Source organism: Gopherus evgoodei, chromosome 11 (assembly GCF_007399415.2).
Source record: "Gopherus evgoodei ecotype Sinaloan lineage chromosome 11, rGopEvg1_v1.p, whole genome shotgun sequence".
Taxonomy (NCBI): Eukaryota; Metazoa; Chordata; order Testudines; family Testudinidae; genus Gopherus; species Gopherus evgoodei.
In genome coordinates this window covers 37,981,221-38,001,351 of record NC_044332.1, presented here as the reverse complement: position 1 = coordinate 38,001,351, position 20,131 = coordinate 37,981,221, and the positions used below count along the sequence as shown (strand labels likewise).

Here is a 20,131-nt window from a genome sequence, read left to right as displayed (position 1 = left end):
TTTCTATGACTTTATGATTAAGTAGGATTGACTAGAAACTGGAGAACATAACAAGGACCTGAATAAGGGCTAAAGCAGCAAGAGGCACTCCCACATCAGAGCCAGTGAGCAGCTCCTTCACTGACCAATCAGAAAGGAACTGTCTGGAATGTTCTGGAGCCTCTAATAAGGTTATGTCTACACTGTGAAGAAACACTCATAGTGCCAAATCTCAGAGCCCAGGTCAATTGGCTCAGGCTGTGGAATTAAAAATAGCAGTGTAGACATCCCCACTCAGGCTGGAGCCCTGGTTCTGGAAGTCAGAGAGGGTGGATGGTGGTATACCCTGTGTCCCAGCTCGAATGGGATGGCTATACCTCTATTTTTAGCCCCACACTCCAAAGCCGAGGAGCCCGAATCAATTGACCTGAACCATGCTTCAGGTTTTCCTTTGTAGTGTAGACATACCCTGAGGTACCTGAAGTTGGAGCATACTAGTTAGAGCTCTCAAGCCAGCCTGCAGGTGCCTCACTGGATCAAATTTCTCAAGACCTAGAGGCAGTTTCTCACATGACTCATGCTGAGGCAGGAGACATCAGTAATGAGAATTCTGTACAAGTGGTATTTTTAGAGAACTCAGGGCACTATTAGAAAGTAATTAGACACTAATTGTGTGCATTTTTTACCAGTTTAAGCCATTAATGATCTTAATACACCACTACAAAAAAAACCCACATTTATTAATCTGTCCTCTGTGCAATGGCAAAGATGATCACCCTGCCTCTTCATGCCACATACAAAGTGAAAGATAATGCCACTCTGTCCCCAACATGAAAAGATTACAACGGAAGGGAGTTTTATTTGTTAAACTACTAGAACTATTTCCTGTAGTCAACTGCCTTTTAAACCTCTTCAGCTAATCACATAGTGACATGAATTGCTCCGAACTACCCAGCCCCACATGCTTTAGAACTTGTCTGGTTTGAACCGAACTGTAAGAAATCCATACCTCTTTAGACTTGACTTTGATTACTTACTAACCGAAGATTCTTTGGTTTTAATTACAACTATTTTCTAAACTCTCCTGAAAACATTGCATCTTCTCGTTGGCTGAACACTAGACACCTACTGTATTTGCAGACTATAAAACTTCTCAAAAGGAACTTTGTTAAATTAAAATTGACAATTTGTCTTTGAACTCTTGATTTTAAGCAAGGCAGTTTTACTAGATTTTCCTGCCCTGGGGAAAATAGCAAAACTAACTTAAGGAACAAAGGCAGGAATGTCAACCCACTTCAACCAAATGACCTGCTGAAAAAACAGTGAAATTTAACCACTTAGGGACTTGTTAACTTGTGTTAACTATGCACATAATATACAGTTTAGGTTTGCTATTTGTTTATCAATGATTTAAAAAAACAGAGATTTCATTAGGCAGTATTTTCAAAGGGAAAATAAACTTGCCAGACATGAGTGAAGTAAGACTTAATTTTAAGGAGTTGTATGGCTAAAAACCCTTCAGCAATGCAGATGAAGAGTAAACTACAAACACTAAGGAACAAACAATACAAAATACACACACTACAGGAGAACAAAAAAGTCAGAATGCTTTAAAAACCACTGCACTTTAAAGAAAAAAGGCTGAACCAAGAAGAGTAATGACAAAAGGATTTCAGTGAAAATTAATAATGGCAAGCTTCATAGATTAGTACACACCTTCCCCTGGTGGATTCTCTTGTAGTTTTACCCCTTCAGAATGCAAAGGTCCAACTGTAGTCGGCAATTCTGTTGGCGGCCTCTTTTCACAACTGAAGTCTGGGAGTCGTGGTGCTTGCGGTCTAGTTTTTCTTGCAGGATTCAGGAAAAAGCAGTATGCACACCTAAATGCTGCACACAGGTTTACAAAAGCACACACAATAATAATCTCACTAAGTTGACTTCAAGTCTCAACATACTAGTATTCAGATACATATTTCCCAAGAAATAAAACTTTCAGTTTCCAAAAAATAAAGCAGCGTGACAATATTAAGACACTAAAGGACTTTTGTTTTTAAATTAAAAAAAATAGTGTTAAAAAAATGGTTAATAAAGCTATGTAGCATGTCTTCCAACTTCAGGCCTAAGAGCATCATCACCGAACCTATTTGGGCCCCTCTATACTTATCCCATTTTCCTCTGTGCACAGTTGAATGCATGTTCCCTTTCACCTCTGCTGCTGCTACTTGTGAATACTTCTGGTAAGCATTACTAGGGCTGCCACAAACATCAACAAAACATGCACCTCGTGATACACAAAGTATTGCCAAATGCATACACTGAATCTTTTTTTCTGTGATTTGGAGTCGCTGACAGATTGTGTAGGGAAGAAAAGTATACTTAAAGATTTATAATACAAGACCATTCTTTTGAGGTTTTTTTGTTGTTGTTTTTAATAGTCCAGTATGGATATCCATTGCCTTTAAATTATTCTGTCAATTACTACTCAGTCATTTCCTTCCCCAAGGGCTACACCTTGATGTTGTGGGAAGACTTGAGAGTTCTCATGACCTGGAGAGCTATGCTAGCAGGAGTTTAACTTCTGGTAGGACCATTCCAGCCAGCCAGGTCAAAGACTAGGGACCAGACAAAAAGCAGTCTGCTGCTGGAGTAGACAAGACTCCTAGCCCCAGTACGCAGCTTGTCTAGGAAAATACATACTCTGTATTAAAACTGGAGCTAGCCAGTCATAGCCCACAGACTTTGGCGGAGCAGCCACTCTTCTTCAGGCTGCAGTGACCTTAGCAAGTGAAACTGGCACAGCCCAGGCTCTAGGCCCTGGTCACTTTGGCCATCAATGGGATGTGCATATGATTGTCTCAATTATTTCTCCTGCACTTCACAAAGTGCTGCATCTTTGTTTGACCGACCATCTGCACCAGCAGACAAAATGACCAAAAAGGATGAGAGAATTACAGCCAACTTGCTACCACTTTGAAAAATTATTTGTGTACGTCTACATTCCTTAAATGGAGCTCATCCATCAAACTCGATGGGAGACTACATTATTACTTGAAAAATAACCTGCTCTTGTGGCATTTAGTAAGGAACACCACATTTGTGTTGGAAAAACATGAAATGCTGTCCAATAATTTAAAATACACTTTTACAAAAGACCAAACAAAAGTCCCTTTCTTGCACATTTTGACTGTTTGTTGCTCAGACGGATACATAGCATGCATGCTGTAATATCAATCAGAAACAAAGTAATTGTTGCCTATTGTGCTGTATATTTTCTCCCAGAGAGACAGGCCCCCATGCACCGTGGAAAGAAAAGACAAAATGTCTGAAACTATTCCTTACACATCAGACTTACTGTAGTTTTATTTTGCCTCTTTTGTACATCATCTGTGTTCAGTAAAGAACTGTGTCTGTCTTAAGTTATTGTCAGCCATAAATCGACATATAACCTCCAAGGCTTGTTCCTACTCCTGTTTTGATGCCTCCCTGATATCTTCTTGCCAAAACAAGATTTTTTTTAAGTTCTGGTAAAGCGAAACACTTTAATGTCCGATAGTTTTTAGCTATAAAACCCTTCTGAGAACTATTCATAACCTGTAGTGATTCTCAAGGATGTTTTGGAAGAGGCTTATTCCTCCTGAATAGTTTTACACACACAATATCCTCGGCCTGAAAGTTGTAATAAAGTACTTTTTTAAAACTTAAAATGTATCCAAAGCTACTGAATCGTAAATTACCATAAGTGGCATTTCTTAGCTTGTACTAAGTACTTAACTAGAATCAAAATGTTACAGTGCTGTAACAGTCTCTAATAAAGTACAAAACTTATATTTGAGAAGTATTTTTTTTTTAAAGAACAGACTATGCAAGTTAGTTCTTACCAATGTATTCAAATTCCTCCTTCAGAGCCATACCATTATGAGAAAAACACTGTTGACATATAAGGGCATACCTAAAAAGAAAAAAAAAAAAAAAAAAAAAAAGGAGTAAAAATACAGGTGTTAAATTGAAGCTAGGTATTGAGACAACGGAACTGCTGTATAGTATTTAAGCTGAGCAACTTTTAATATACTTAAAATATTATTAACAAGTAATGCCCAATCCATTTATGAAAAATGTACTGATTAGCAGGGTCTCTTCACTTATACATCAGAAAAAGACAAGTTTTTAATCATCATCTTAAGAATTAAACCAAGATGGCTAGCGCGTAACCTGTTACATAGCTGCAAATTAAACATCTAACTGTTTCATACTAGACTCAATAGAAGTCACACCAAAAATACTGGTAATTCAACTTTTATGGTGAAATACAATGATCTGATTAATAGCTCCTCTAACAGAGTTCGCAGGCCAGCTCAAGTGGGTTTGGGACAGTTCAGCAGGCAATTAGTTATAAGCAATTAAAAAGATGACATATGAAAAGAAATTAAGAGTCTCAGATGTTTTTAGGTGATAGTTTAATTCATTCTCCCACTCATACTTCAATAAGGCTTTTCTTTTTCACTAGAGCACTATCATTTTAAAACTGCTCGTGCTAGAGTTTACGCTCCTGAGAATGGGGTAAAAGAGTTCCGGTGAGGCACTGGAGAACCACTTCATTAGGAAAACTGTATATAAAGCCAGCAACAAACATAAGCAGAATTCTAGAATATCTAATCCTGCACAAATAAAAACCAGACTTTCAACTCATTGTGTATGTGCTTTGTTACTTAATATCATTAGCAAAATTTTACCTGTTCTGTGGACCATCACCAACTAAGTATTCAACAACTCTATCCAAAGCTCCCCTTTCTCGAGGAAGAATAGGTCTTGCTAAAGGAGGGCCTGGTGGATGGAGACCTAACAAATGAAGTAAACATAGTGAATTGAGTTTTAACTACAAAGTCCTACTACATAATGCACTAGTTCTACTGTACATGCTAATACAGTGTATTAATATGTGCAGTATTTCTAAACTGTCACATTTGTGAAATCCACTAGGGAAGTTGTACCACTTCAGTTCAAGCTCAACATAGTTGGACTGCAGCTAGTATTCTTTTCTCCAATATGTCATTCTTAAAATTCAATTGCTCTTGCTGTTGGAATGTTTCAGTTTTATCAGTTACTAAATGTGGACTCAAAGTTATGATTTCTAAATCACTTATTTAAAAATACTGGTAAGTTTAATGCTAAAGTTGCCATTGTTCAAAAATCAAATCTTTGAGGAAAAGGATTATTAAAAAGCAAAAAACCACCCTTGTAAACTGAAGACCATTTGAAGGAATGAGTATGAACACACAACATGCCCAATTTTCATTTATCTTAAGCCCTTTAACACCATGCTGTCAGTGTAAAGGGGTGTTTACAGTGGGTGTAAATATAAGAGCACACACTGGTGCTTGTGTATTTGCTCGAACAAGGGATCTCACCTCAAAACGCTTTTGCTCTCACTGCGCCTATTTTAGCCGACTAGACAGAAACTAGGGGAAAACGTTCACCTGCCCCTCAAATGTAGATTATCAAAAATCCAAAAGGTTAGACAAAGTCAGTCTAGATAACCCAAAATCAGAATCTTAAAAATATAATCTTGCATACCAGCATCTTAATACCAACAATGGACAACAGATTCTCTCTTAGCAACAAAATGGTACTGCAGAGAACAGATGAGGAACCCAAGATTAAACACAAAAATGCTATTATAAAACAAAGAAACAAAGAGTGATCTCGTTTAGCAGTACAGTAGTTGGGGAAGGCTATTGGTGCATTTTTCTCTGTTAATTTAAAAGATCAAACAGAAAAAAATTACAGTGCATTTATGACTGCAAACTATTTTAGAGGGCATGCCTTAACTTTTTGCATTGCCATTAATATTACTTGAAATTTATGAACACCTGTGGCAGAAAACCTATCAACCGTTACTTCAATGACGTTTCATCTCTAATAGAGATACCATATTATGGATCATTTCCCTCATTTAAAATCATGAAATCTCCCTTTTGGAAACTATAGCAGATAATGCAACATGAAAAAATAGCGAAGAGGAAGAATTTACATACTTTTAGTCATCTTTCAAACAAAATAATCTCACAATCAGATTTTGCTTCTTTTTGTCTCCCCTCACATATAGAAATAAGACCACCCAACTCTCCATAGACCAGAGTTTGGGAACAGCAGGTCTGCTGTACAAGACATACGCAACCTTTAAAAACCTGCAAATTTCCTGTAGCTTTAACTCTTCTCTTCCTTACTCGTGAAGTTGTCAGCCACATTATGGAAAAATTCTTGTCAAATTAACTTTTCAAATCTAAGTAGTCTCGATTATACAAAATCCATCAAGTATTAAAAATTATTATTCCATCTCCCAAGCTCTATTATTAGCGGCCAAGAGTCAAAATTTGGCCAAGAGCTTAATGAATAATAATACACGGGTACCCTGTGATACACTGATAACAAATACTGAACAGATTTTACTATTGTCATTTCCAGGCACCTCCTCTCCCATTACTGGATGCCTACATAAACACACTGAGTAGTAGTATATGTTTTAAAGGGAAATTTTCCTTCAATCCAAAATAGCTCTATGCCCTGAAATTTGCAATTCTCTAATCCTCAGAAATAAATCTTACATTGCCATATCATTCTTCTAGTGTCCCATAAGTGAGTTTGAAAGTTTCCCCAGACTTTACATTGAAGATTTTTTTGTTCCAAAGTTTAAGCAGTTCATCAGTCAGCAAAACTCAAACTGCTTTTGAAAATAGGGTAACAACGCAGGTGGTAAGGATCAACAGCTTTAGCTTAGACTTCATCCACACTTAACTTTTATGTTTAACAAATCTGAACTGAAAGCATTTATTAATAGGATTAAAGCTACAACCAAAATGTTGATTCATGAATAACCAATTTTAACGTAAACAAAAGTTAACTAACTTTAACTACAATGTACTGTTACAATATCATTAAATGTCAAGACCCTAAAATTGAGACATCTCTCAAAATGCAACACAGGAAAATTTCTGATGAAGTTTTTTTGGTAATGATTCACAAAGAAAACAGTACTTTGAATGAAAAAGGCTTTTGAAAACCTACATTTAAAGACAATAAAATATGCTGTGTTTTCTGTAACTCCCCACTCCTGCAATAGATTAATAGGTAGAAAAGTGGCATATGTTTACCGAAATATAGAATGAAGAATTGCTAAATGGTAAAATTAAGAGCTTTGTAAGCTATATTTTAATAATTCATAATTATGGATAGTGAATGGGTTTAGATGAGGTAACACTTAGGCCAAGGCCTTGCCTGGCATTAGTGTGGTTTTGCCAATTCTTCTTTTATATAAATTGCTGTTTTGTTTAAAATGATATTATTGCTGGCAAGATACATAATGTGTCATGCTGGAAGATGTAAATAAGACGCATAAATATGTCATAATAAATATAAAATCCCAGTTTTCTAGGAAAGCTAGGAACAAGGTGACACAGAATGACATGACCCCAAAACTGCAAAACCACCAGGAAAAATGCAGAAGTTGGGTAACTGAAGTTTACGCATGCATATTGTATGGGTTACAAGCACACACAAAAATGAAGGGGTAATGTGGTAAAAGCCTAATGGATAAAATTAAGTAATCTGTAATGTAAAAAATGTATAAAAGACTCAAGTGAACAAAGCTGAAATTAGAGAGACGCTGCATCAGAAACTGCAGGAATAGGACTGAAGGACTAGACCAACAGATCAGAGAAGGTGATGATCATCATGGAAGGTAAAAGAACTTTCCAGTGCCCTGGAATGCAGTCATTTGGGCCCATTTACCTATTCAATCTTGTCTGTTATTGGCATAAGCATACATTCAGACATTATAAGTGACAATACTTCTGTTTGAAATTGTATAAAGGCAAAAACTGATTAAGCCTAAATTGGGTGATTCAGTTTCCCACTTTGATATCCAACATTGGCATCTCTCGGTGGCATGAGTCCATGATGTCTTGTCCCCGCTTTCGGCTCTTCAGGATTATGAAGTCTCCAGAAACTATCAAGGCTTGGAAGGCTGTAGAGAACAGTGCCCTGGCCTCCAGCCATGGTGTTGTCCAACACCAAGACAAGAAAGTAAGTTCTCATAATCATAATGGAAGAGTATGTTAATATATCAGAGGGGTAGCCGTGTTTGTTGCTTTTTACAGATCCAGACTGACTCTTTGTTGCTATGTTAATATAATTTGCCACTGAGGGATCTGATAGAAAAGTCTTAGCCAAGGAAGAACCTTGGGACATAGTTAAAAAGACTTAAGAGTAAAGTTGGGAATAAGAAATATAAAAATTCCCATGAACTGTATATGGAAGTAGTATATTTAATGATTTTGTGTCTGAGGGACAAGTTAAAGAATGCTGCCAACAGTTAAAAGTACAGAATAGAGAAGTTATGACCAATGATCAAATGACAAACTACAGTATTTGCTCTGGGTAAAAATCACTGGGCTATGACAGTGAGAAACTAAGCACAACACTGATTATTGCACAGTTATGGAAAGACAGAACACACAGTAATATGTCCAAGAATACAAAGTGCAATCAAACTATGGAAACTTTAAGGAAACATAAGGACATTGGTACTAGTGAGGACTTGTACCTTTGGGAAGAAGATAATGGCTACTCTGATTTGTATTCCCCCTCATCCTATAAACCTTTTTGCTAAAATGCTGGCCAGCAGTAACATTAAAGATTATAGACCTCTCTAATTGTTAAAAGTTTGTGTTAAGTCTCGAAAAGACAAATTCAGTGGTGGATGCCACCCACCACAAGGATCCATGAAAATATATCTGTTTGTGCTAGAAACAGAGAAAAAGGTTGGGAGGGGACAGCATGTGGTGGGGGAGGTGCTCTGGGCTAAGCCTGGGGCAGGGGGTTGGGTGCAGAATTGGACTCTGGGATGGTGCAGAATGGTAGGGTGCAGGGTGTGGGTTCTGGGAGTTTGGGTGCAGGAGGGGGCTCTGGTCTGGGGCAGAATGTTGGGGTGCAGAAGGGGATACAAGGTGCTTGCTCTAGGAGGGGGGGTCAAGGTTGGGGCTTTGGGTGCAGAAGGGTGTATGGGATACTGGCACTGTGAGGTGGCTCATGGCTGGGGGTTCAGGTGCAGGAGAGGGTTTCGGGTGCTGGCTCCGGGAGGGGGCTCAGGGTTGAATCCTGCTGGGCAGCACTTACCTCTGGCAGCAGGTGCAGCAAGGCTAAGGCAGGCTCCCTGCCTACCCTAGTCCCACACCGCTTCCGGAAGGGGCCAACATGCACTGTTCCCTCTGTGCGAACCCCACCCCACACAACTCTCCCAGCCAACGGGAGCTGCGGGGGAGGTGCTTTCAGGCAGGCAGCAGCACGTAGAGGGAGACTCCGGCCCCATCCATGGGGCTGCAGGCCACTTCCGGGAGTGGTGTAGGGCCGGGGTAGGCAGGGAATCTGCCTTAACAGCAGGCACACTATGCTGCCAGAGATCATGATCAGCTGGGAGAGCCTCTAGGATTGACCAGTCAATTGCAATTGACTGATTGGTGACCATTGTTCTAGACTAATACATAGTCCTGCTTCAAAAGGCAGCTCTGCATATACACACAGACTAATGTATTATCATAATACATATATCTCATGCAATGTATTGTATTTTCCTAATAAAACAAGGATTTGGGGTTTTTTGTATATTTTGAATACAAAAGTAGGTTGAAAAATCAGAAAACACAAAATACTATTTTTTCTAAAACTCGGGAATTTTTCAGTAAAAATCTGTTTAAACTGAAAATGAAGGGGCTTATAAGTTGTAGGTTTATTTTATAATTTTTTTGTTTATATATTGCAGGCACCTGTGTTTTGAAGTGCTCAAAATACAGGGGAAAACCTATGAATGGCTCAGTCTTCAAACCAACTACAATCTGAGTTTATATATTTGTGGCATAACTTGCCAATTGGGGAGTATCAAAAATCCACATGAATTGGTTAAAAAATGTTTAAAGGGAAAACATAATATTCAGCAAAATGGTTAGTGGAATATTTTCTAAAATGGTTTCTAAATTACCAAGTTAAACTGTATTAAAACCAACAACAAGCTTATCTTGGAAGTTTATATCTGAATAGATAGAAATAGTTGCCCCTTCATATACTTTAAAAAGGTAGTAGTTGGGAATGGAACCCACAAGTGACTGAGGCAGTCACTAAATTGAAACAGGTATTAGCCTCAATTCCAGTGTTGGTTCAGCCTGACTATTCACAACCTTTTGTGTTGGAATTAGCTGCTACAGAAATAGCACTGGCAGAAGCCTTGGGTCAGCATAGGAATTCAAAACTCAGACCAACTGCTTACGCATTGAGATACTAGCTCCTACAGAACAGAAATATACCTGGTATGAAAGACATATGTTAGCTACATTTGGGCTGATAAGCATTTTGCTTATAGTGTGGGACCATCATCTTTAATTATCAATATACACCCCAGTACAATTCTTGTTCTTTGCCCAAGCATTAATGGAAACCCCGAAGAGGGCTAATCAATCACAATAATGAGGAAGCTGAAAAATCACACTATAGCTATAGGTAATGTGAAACGCAATGGGTACATATATATTAATAGATGCTTGACAAGCTTTAAAAGATATTCATAAAGGGAAAATGCATAGCCTCATTACCAAAAAAAATCTGCTGGACTGGTATAGGAATGAAACAACTAGTCACAGAGGTTAATATCCTCTGGAATCTAGCTGTGGTAATGTCACATCCTAATTATAATACTATACAAAAGGCTATTTTTTTTGAAGTCTTTCCCCCCCACTTCCACTGCCAATAAAGCATCTTCAAAGACTCCAGTTTTAAGGAACATGTCCAGCCATGTACCTCACACACTGGAAGACACATGGATGGTGGCAAGTACCTCTTCTGGACTGCTGCACAGAGGTGCAAGTCAAATGGATCTGTTGATATGATGCCCTAGGGGCCATGCAACAAAGCTGTGGTATAGATCATAATAATGAAACAGAAACCCAAGAAAGAAATCATCTCAACTGCCAGTACAGCTGAGTATCTAGAATGGACATAAAATGTGGGAAATAAAGACTACTGTGTGGTTATAAGCCAGTAAAAATACAATCATGGAGGGAAAGTGTGCCCATTCAATCAGCTCAATTGGTACTTTATTCTTAAAATTCAAAACTACAATTGAATCAGCCAAAATTATACCTATACTCAAATTTGTTGAGCCAGTAATAGTAAAAAGTCAACTAAGCTTTGGCACTAAGGCTATGCAATTACTTCCTAAACTTTAAAATACCTACTGTAAAATTAAATCTGTACTCAAAAATCTTTATTAAAATAACATACAAACCACAGAATTCACATGCAAGAATAATTAAATACAATAGATAATTAGATAGTTTGTTACAGCCAGTTACTGGGACCAAATGAATACAATTGGGAACATCCAGATATAGCATTTAGTTTTAAGATAGTATTATGGATACAAGTGTTGATAATTGTAGTAATGCTTATAATGTGTTTAAGATAAAGTGGATTTGTGGCTCAGTTTCCCACTTGAAGCCCCAACAAAAATCAGTTAATCTGATGAAAGCGATAAAAATGAAAAGTTATGTTTTCTACCATCTTCAGTTGGCTTGAAGACTCTATCCCATCCTTATGGATGATGACCAGTTACACTGTCTTTATTACCTCCTCGCTGGACTAATGCAATGCAATATACTTGGACAAGATGCCATTAATGCTTAGGAAACTCAGAGTATAGACTGTTGAAGCATGTTACCTAAGCAACATGGGTTATGATGAGTACATCCAACCTGCTCTCTGCTCTGACACTGGTTTCCCCACAGACTATCCAAACAAATTCAAGGTCTTGGTCCTTATCTTCAAAGTTGCTTAATGGCCTATGCCCAGAATATTGAAGAGACTGCCTAACACACAGAAGGAAGTGCTCTCGCAACTACTTTGCTCCTCAGGCACAAAAGAACTTACTACCCTTTAGTATTACTACTTTAAGAGCAAAGCTCGCCTGTGCAGGAGATAAAGCCTTCTTTGGAGGACAGTCCCAGACCGTGGAATAAACTCCCACAGGAACTAGCTACCACCACAAACCTGAGCATCTACCACTTTAAGTGAAATGTACCTTTGCCTTACTTAACAAAACATAAAGCAGCATGTATTCATTTATAAATATACAATACTAAACTGTACAAGATTTCAACCTGGGGGGAGAAGGTGAGAGAAGAAGTTAACCACACATGACAGATGTTCATGAGATTGCTCAATGCACTCCTGCAAAAAAACTCAGATACTACAGTGATGAGGGCTGTACAAGAACCTAAACAGACCACAATATGTAGGACCAATCATATTAATTACATGCTGTGTCAAGACAGACAAGCACTATAATTATACACACTAAGGAGGGCAACCCAAAAAAGACAGTTACCTCTTTTTTTGGAGCTAGTGTTCTTTGAGATATGTTGCTCACGTCCATTCCATTGTAGGTGTTGTGCTCACCACATGCACTAGTGCTGGAAATTTTTCCCTCAGCGGTATCCACAGGGGATCAGCTCTGGCACCCTCTGGAGTGGCGCATGTATGCCATGGTATGAGGGGTGCTGCCAGCTCCCCCCACCCTCAGTTCCATTTTGCCAGAAACTCCAACAGTGGGGAAGAAGGATAGGTCATGGAATAGACATGAGAAACATCTCAAAGAACACCAGTTACGGAAAAGGTAACTGTCTTTTCTTCTTCAAGTGCTTGCTCATGTCCATTCCATTGTAGGTGACTCTCAAGCAGTACCACCGGAGGAAAGTAGGAGTTCATGGACGTGTTGATTGCAACACAGCTCTGCCAAATCCAGCGTCATCTCTGGCCTACTGAGTGATGGCATAACGTGTTGTAAATATATGCACTGAAGACCGTATGTCCACAGATGTCCTAGATGGGGATATGTACTAGGAAGACTGCTGAGGACGCTTGAGCTCTGGTCGAGTGGGCCTTCAATATAGGTGGCAGTTCAGCCTGTGCTACCTCATAACATAACCAGACACAGGAGGTGATCCAGTTCGAAATCCTCTGCAAGGACACTGGAAGGCCTTTCATCCTGTCCACTGTCCCAGTGAAGAGTTGGGTTGACCTTTGGAAGGGCTTGGTGCGCTCCAAGTAGAAAGCTAAGGTGTGCCAGACAACCAAAGTATGCACCTGCCTCTCCTCTGAGGCGGAGTGCGGCTTTGGATAGAGAACCAGGAGATATCCTAGTTAACATAGAAGTGGCACCATCTTAGGCAGGAATGCAGGATGGAGTGACAGCTGGACCTTTTCTTTGTAGAAAACTGTATAAGGAGGTCAGGAAGTAAAGGCTTTAAATTTCAGATACTCGTCTCGCCAAGTTAATGGCTACAAGGAAGGCAACCTTCCATGACAGGTGTGACATGGAACAAGAGGCTGGGGGCTCTAAGGGAGGTCCTGGAGCCTCAAGAGCACAAAGTTGAGGTCCCACTGTGGAACCAGATCCCAGACCGGTGAGAAGAGTTGCTCTAGGCCTTTTTGGAACTGGATGGACATGTCCTGTGAGAACACCAATTTTCCCTGGTGTGGAAGGCCGATATGGATGCCAATTGCATCTTGATGAAGGAAAAAGCAGGGCCTTGATGCTTAAGGTACAGCAGGTAATCCAGGATAGACTGCAAAGGACCTTGGTGGGGAGATGCCACATAGAAGAATCGCTTCCACTTTGTTAGGTAAGTCGCTCTGGTGGAGGACTTTCTGCTTTCCAAGAGGACTTGCTGTACGTGGCTGGAGCAGGCCCTCTCCTCCATGTTCAACCATGCAGCAACCAAGCCATGAGATGAAGGAAGTGAAGGTTCAGGTGCAGTAGCTGCCCGAGGTCTTGTGAGAGGAGATCTGGGCAGCGGCCATAGAGGGGCCACTGCCAGATCCATGAGCTTGCTGAACCAGAGTTGGCAAGGCTACGCTGGAGAGATCATAATGACCCGTGCTTTGTTTTGACTTTTGCTAGGATCCTACTGATAAGTGGAATCGGCAGGAATGGGTACATCAGATCCCCCTCCCACAACAGAAGGCAGGCATCGGAGACTTAGGGCTAGTCTACACTGGCGGGAGAAGGTGGGGTTCGAACTAAGATATGCAACTTCAGCTACACTATTTGCGTAGCTGAAGTCGAAGTATCTTAGTTCGACTTACCTGGTCATCCTCATGGCGGCGAGTAGACTGCCGCAGTGCCCACGTCGACTGCGCTTACTCCTCCTACCATGGTGAAGGACGGGTGTCTACTAGCGGATCGATTTATCGCATCCAGACGAGATGCGATAAATCGATCCCCGATACATCAAACACTACCCGCTGATCCGGAAGGTAGTATAGATGTACCCGGAGTCCCTGCCTAGGCCCGGGAAGGATTCATAGACTTTAAGGTCAGAAGGGACCATTATGATCATCTAGTCTAACCTCCTGCACAACGCAGGCCACAGAAGCTCACTCACTCATTCCTGTAACAAACCCCTAACCTATGTCTGAGTTATTGAAGTCCTCATATCGTGGTTTGAAGACCTCAAGCTGCAGAGAATCCTCCAGCAAGGGGCCCGTGCCCCATGCTGCAGAGAAAGGCAAAAAATCTCCAGGGCCTCTGCCAATCTGCCCTGGAGGAAAATTCCTTCTCGACCTCAAATATGGCAATCAGTTAAACCCTAAGCATGTGGACAAGACTCACCAGTCAGCACCCAGGAAAGAATTCTCTGTAGTAACTCAGATCCCACCCCATCTAACATCCCATCACAGACCACTGGGCATACTTACCCGCTGATAATCAAAGATCAGTTGCCAAATTAATTGCCAAAACTAGGCTATCCCATCATACCATCCTCTCCATAAACTTATCAAGCTTAGTCTTAAAGCCAGATATGTCTTTTGCCCCCACTACTCCCCTTGGAAGGCTGTTCCAGAATTTCACTCCTCTAATGGTTAGAAACCTTTGTCTAATTTCAAGTCTAAACTTCCTAGTGTCCAGTTTATATCCATTTGTTCTTGTGTCCACATTGGCACTAAGCTTAAATAATTCCTCTTGCTCCCTAATATTTATCCCTCTGATATATTTATAAAGAGCAATCATATCCCTCCTCAACCTTCTTTTGGTTAGGCTAAACAAGCCAAGCTCTTCGAGTCTCCTTTCATAAGATAGGTTTTCCATTCCTCGGAGCATCCTAGTAGCCCTTCTCTGTACCTGTTCCAGTTTGAATTCATCCTTCTTAAACATGGGAGACCAGAATTGCACACAGTATTCAAGATGAGGTCACACCACTGCCTTGTAGAACAGTACTAACACCTTCTTAGCTTTACTGGAAATACCTCGTCTGATGCATCCTAAAATCGCATTAGCTTTTTTAACAGCCATATCACATTGGCAGCTCATAGTCATCCTGTGATCAAGCAATACTCCGAGGTCCTTCTCCTCCTCTGTTACTTCCAACTGATGTGTCTCAAATTTATAACTAGAATTCTTGTTATTACTCCCTAAATGCATGACCTTGCACTTTTCACTATTAAATTTCATCCTATTACTATTACTCCAGTTTATAAGGTCATCCAGGAGCAGTACTGTTAGCACTTCCTGTTCTGCCTGGTGGCAAACAGGTCCACTTGGGAAGTTCCCCACTATTGGAAGAGCACTTGGATGATCTCTGGATGGAGAGACCACTTGTAGGGAGAGAAGAACCACCAGCTGAGATGATCTGTCAGCTCATTCTGGATGCTGGGGAGGTGCGACACCTCAAGGTGGATGCTGTACTGGATACACAATCAGAGCACTTCCTGGCAGAGAGCTGATAAGCGGGCTCCCCCTTCCCTGTTGATGTAGATCATCGAAGCTGTGTTGTCTGAGAGTATCCATACCACTCGACCGGAAAGATGAGGCAGGAAGACTCCACAGGCTAGGCAGACTGTTCTGAGTTCCCTGATGTTTATGTGCAACATCAGTTCCTCTGGGGACCACGTCCCTTGAGTTCGCAATATGCCGAGATGCGCTCCCAAGCCAAGGTCAGACGCATCCAATATCAGAGATATCAAGGTCGAGGGTCAAACAGAGCTCCTGCCAGCACCACCCTGGGGTCATTTCACCACTGCAGGGAGGCTAGTGACAACCTTGTCCAGATGGTCTCTGGACGGGGCATAGACTATGGTCAGTCACTGCTGAAGGGGTCACAGCCTAAGCCTCGCATGACAGACAACACAAGTACATGCTGCCATGCCCTTAAGTACCAGGGACCGGCTCTTCTTCGGGTGCTTGCAGTGTTCTTAGGCACTGGTGAAGACAATAGGTGCCAGGGAGCTCTTGTAGATGAAGGGAGTGTGCTGCACCAAGGCTAAGGTGAGTGTGGTCCTTTTGGGTGAGGTGAGCGTGGTCCTTTTGGGTCCAGGGCATAGAGTCCTTACAAATTTGGCATGCATCCTTCCTATGCGCTTCCCCTAAGCACTTGAAACATCTTGAGTGAGAGTCACTCAAAGGCATAGACTTGTTGCAATCAGCAAAAGATTTAACCCCCAGCAACCGGGTCATGCCTCGGCACTGCGACTAAGGATAGCTTCACTGCATAAAAGCGGGGTTGTCCAAACCTGTGGTTCTCAACCTTTTCAGGAGTCTAACTGATAGTGTACCCCAAGTTTACCTCACTTAAAAACTGCTTGCTTACAAAATAAAACAAAAATACAGAAGTGTCACAGCACACTATTACTGAAAAATTGATTACTTTATAATTTTACCATATAATTTGATAATACATTGATTGGCATATAAATATTTTACTTACATTTCAGTGTATGGTATACAGAGCAGTGTAAACAAGTCATTATCTGTATGAAATTTTAGTCTGTACTGACTTCACTAGTGCTTTTTATGTAGACTGTTGTAAAACTTGGCAAATATCTAAACCATCTATCTAAAACTACTTACATTATCTAAACTAAGAAACTAAAACTATTTACATAAATTTTGAGTAAAACCACTAAGGGATGAGATTAGGATGACCAGACAGCAAGTGTGAAAAATCCGGAAATGGGTGGGGGGTAATAGGAGCCTATATAAAAAAAAGACTAAAAAAATCGGGACTGTCCCATCTGGTCACCCTAGATGAGATTGCCTAAGCAATAAGAGGTTCCAGCAACCATCACAGGCAGTAAGGAGGAACTGAAGAAGGGCAGGATTGGTGGGGCCTTATGCCACCACCCAGCTCTAAAGACAGCACTTTAAAATAGTGTTAAATATAAAAAAATGTTTTTAATTTATAAGGAGGAGTCACACTCAGAAGCTTGCTGTGTAAAAGGGGTCCCAGTACAAAAAGTTTGAAAACCACTGTTTTAAGGTCACCGAGACAAAACTCTCCCATTAAAAAGGAGTGGGCATAGCTGAATATAAAGCTTTAGAACACTCTGACAGCATACTATAGTCTGGAAGAAAAGAAACTGAACACCTAAAATAATCTAGTAATAATACTTTAGATGGAGGACTGAATTTAAGTATTATAAGACTCTCCATAACATTTTATACTGCAAGCACATTTACTTGCTACATGTTAATAGTAAATGCAGAGAAGTACATAAAGAAATCTAGAGATATTAAATATGAGAACGTGCTCCACAAGAGTATCTTCAATCACTTGCATACTAATAACTCTCAAACCATGCATCTTAGTCTTCATACTGTTATGGACAACAGTAATTAATATAAACATCAAAAGCAATCATTGTAAGAAGACTGGTCATTTTTACAAAGCTTGGCAAACTCTCAACTACCTGCTGGTTATTAATTTTCAAACATATGGGAGCTCTGTTGTGGTTCATGTTAAATTGATTCTCTTCTACAAAATACAGTAATAAAAATGAATGAATATTCTTACTTTAGAGATAATTAAGCCCATTCATATTTGTTGCAAGTGATGCATAAACTTAGGTGGAAAGATATTTACTCTGATATTGAATTTAGTTTAGACTAAAATGTTGTGGCTGAGAGTGTACATGCACAAGAGTCAGGAAATCCAAAGATATGTCTTCCACAGTAACCATGACATAGTGTTTGCAATTTCTGTATATGAGAAATAAGTGAATTATCATATTATACACATACACACACACACACACAACCGAAACTACATATATGCAAAGGAAACATGTCAGTTACTAAAGGAAACAATTTGATGTGTGCATGTAAAATATTAGCCACAAAACTTGCATTAATAGTTTCTTTTTACTTAAAAAACCTAGCAACTGTGCATTGCAATACACCCATTAAATACCGATTTCACTGTTCTATACTTAGAAGCTCAAATTCAAACAAACACAATTTAGTTCAATGTGCCTACATCTTAATATTGCTAAGAAAAATTACACAGTTAAATAATTAAATATGAGCAAACATTTAACCAGTTATTTCAACAATCCAACAAGGAGCATATGCTTTAGGTACATGCCAAGTTTGAACTTGTTAAACACTGCCATTAAGTAGAGTTGTCTCACTGCAATACGTTTACTGGTAGGAAAACTTCACTTTGGTAACTTAAGAAGCTTATCAGGATTTACTAAAAACTTTCCCCAACACCTCAGTTTTGGACTCAGAACCAACACTGGAAGTTTCACCATAAAGGTCATTTTCAAGTAGTTAAATTGTTTGAGAACAGGGCATTACAATTAAAGTGCCTTCTCTAATCATTCTACAGAATTTGCTACCATCATAGGTCAGCATGAATTAACTTGATATGGGGAGAAGTTTAAATCCTGCTCCATTTAAAATCTTAACACACTAAGTTGTTTTAAAGTACAGTAAAAATCCATTTCAAAATTAAATTGCCCAAGTTTCTCCTAAGAGAGAGGGAGAAAGATCATCAATGTACTGATATATTTTATTACCTAATGTAAGCCAAAAACTTAAAATAATCACTATAAACCTTAAAACTCAGGGGACATAAGTCACAGCTTAAAAAAAAACTTCTTGGCAACAGTATAAAGACAACAAAAACTACTCCACAGAATATGGATTAAATTGCAAAGAATGATACCAAGTATTTTTCATGGAGAATTTGCATTCTGAGTTTTGAACCAGAACTAAGCTGAAAAAAGCATCTGCAAAGCAGGAGACCCATTCAGAAGTGAACAGTTTGAAGTATCTTGTGTAACTCACTATTTTTTTAAACATCACAACTGTTGCTAAACCCCCTTTTATTGGACTACAGTACAAAATTAACATGCCATTTTTAGAAAAATCCATCTATCTATCAGAAAAGATTTTTTAAGGTACGCAGTATTTTACACTATAACTTATGCTGCGTCAACATCCCCGCTAGAATAAAAATTTAAATAAATGTCAAGATGCATAATAAAATATGTGCAGAGTTTAGTGAGAAACGAATATATACTGAAAGCGTTTTCCTTTTTACCTGATTTATATAAAATCTAGAGCTTTCCTAAACCATGAACATAAAAAGGTATGTTATACTGTTGACTACAGAATACTGCAAAGTTTTATTGCCATTTAAACAAAGAAGCCATAACAGTTAAATGAGCTCAGGCAATAGGTTTCAGTATCACAAGGTGCCAGCTGTAAAGAGTTATGGCTAATTGAATATGGAACTCCTGCTTAATCAGATAACTGCTCTGCTATTTCCAAATGAAATGCCATTTCCATACTGTCTGAAAATGGCCTGTTTTATTGGTAACCAGAGAAAACAATATAAAGTGTAAATAACATTAAGTGCTCTGTTTACCCATTCCAGGCATCGAAGTAGCAGGGGATCCAGGACGTCTTGGTAACACATTTGACTGCAAGGCTGGTGCAATGGTTCTTTCTGGAGGTCCACCAGGAGCTGAAGCGTCCCTTTGCAGACCAGGAGATGCTGCTAGTGGACCTGGAGCTTTGGGAGATCCCTGTTTAGGGCTTACTGGGGCAGCTGCAGAGATATTTCTTTGAGCTGGGGTCCGCTGACGAATTTCTGACAGGAACATGTACACACTGAATTTAATATTCAATACCATATTGCAAGTAACAAAAACACAAAGTATTACTATTCTAATCAGTAAGAGAAGTAATAAGCAGGAAGTCCAATACCTGTATAACAAGACTACAAAGACCAATCATACTCTGATTAAGCATGCTCTTCAGTATAAG

General features: G+C 39.6%; 1 protein-coding gene across 3 annotated transcripts in view; it reads right to left on the bottom strand.

The window, feature by feature from the left end:
* Positions 1-20,131, bottom strand: part of LNPK (lunapark, ER junction formation factor) — an 83,104-nt gene that overhangs the window by 14,756 nt on the left and 48,217 nt on the right. For 2 of the 3 annotated variants that reach the window (XM_030579750.1, XM_030579751.1), the window contains exons 9-12: positions 19,731-19,955; positions 4,710-4,815; positions 3,858-3,928; positions 1,696-1,866 (exon numbers count right to left, since the gene is read on the bottom strand). In XM_030579750.1, coding sequence (XP_030435610.1) covers positions 1,696-1,866; positions 3,858-3,928; positions 4,710-4,815; positions 19,731-19,955 — 573 coding nt within the window. The remainder of the gene's footprint in view (positions 1-1,695; positions 1,867-3,857; positions 3,929-4,709; positions 4,816-19,730; positions 19,956-20,131) is intronic. The other variant, XM_030579752.1, reaches the window with a different exon arrangement.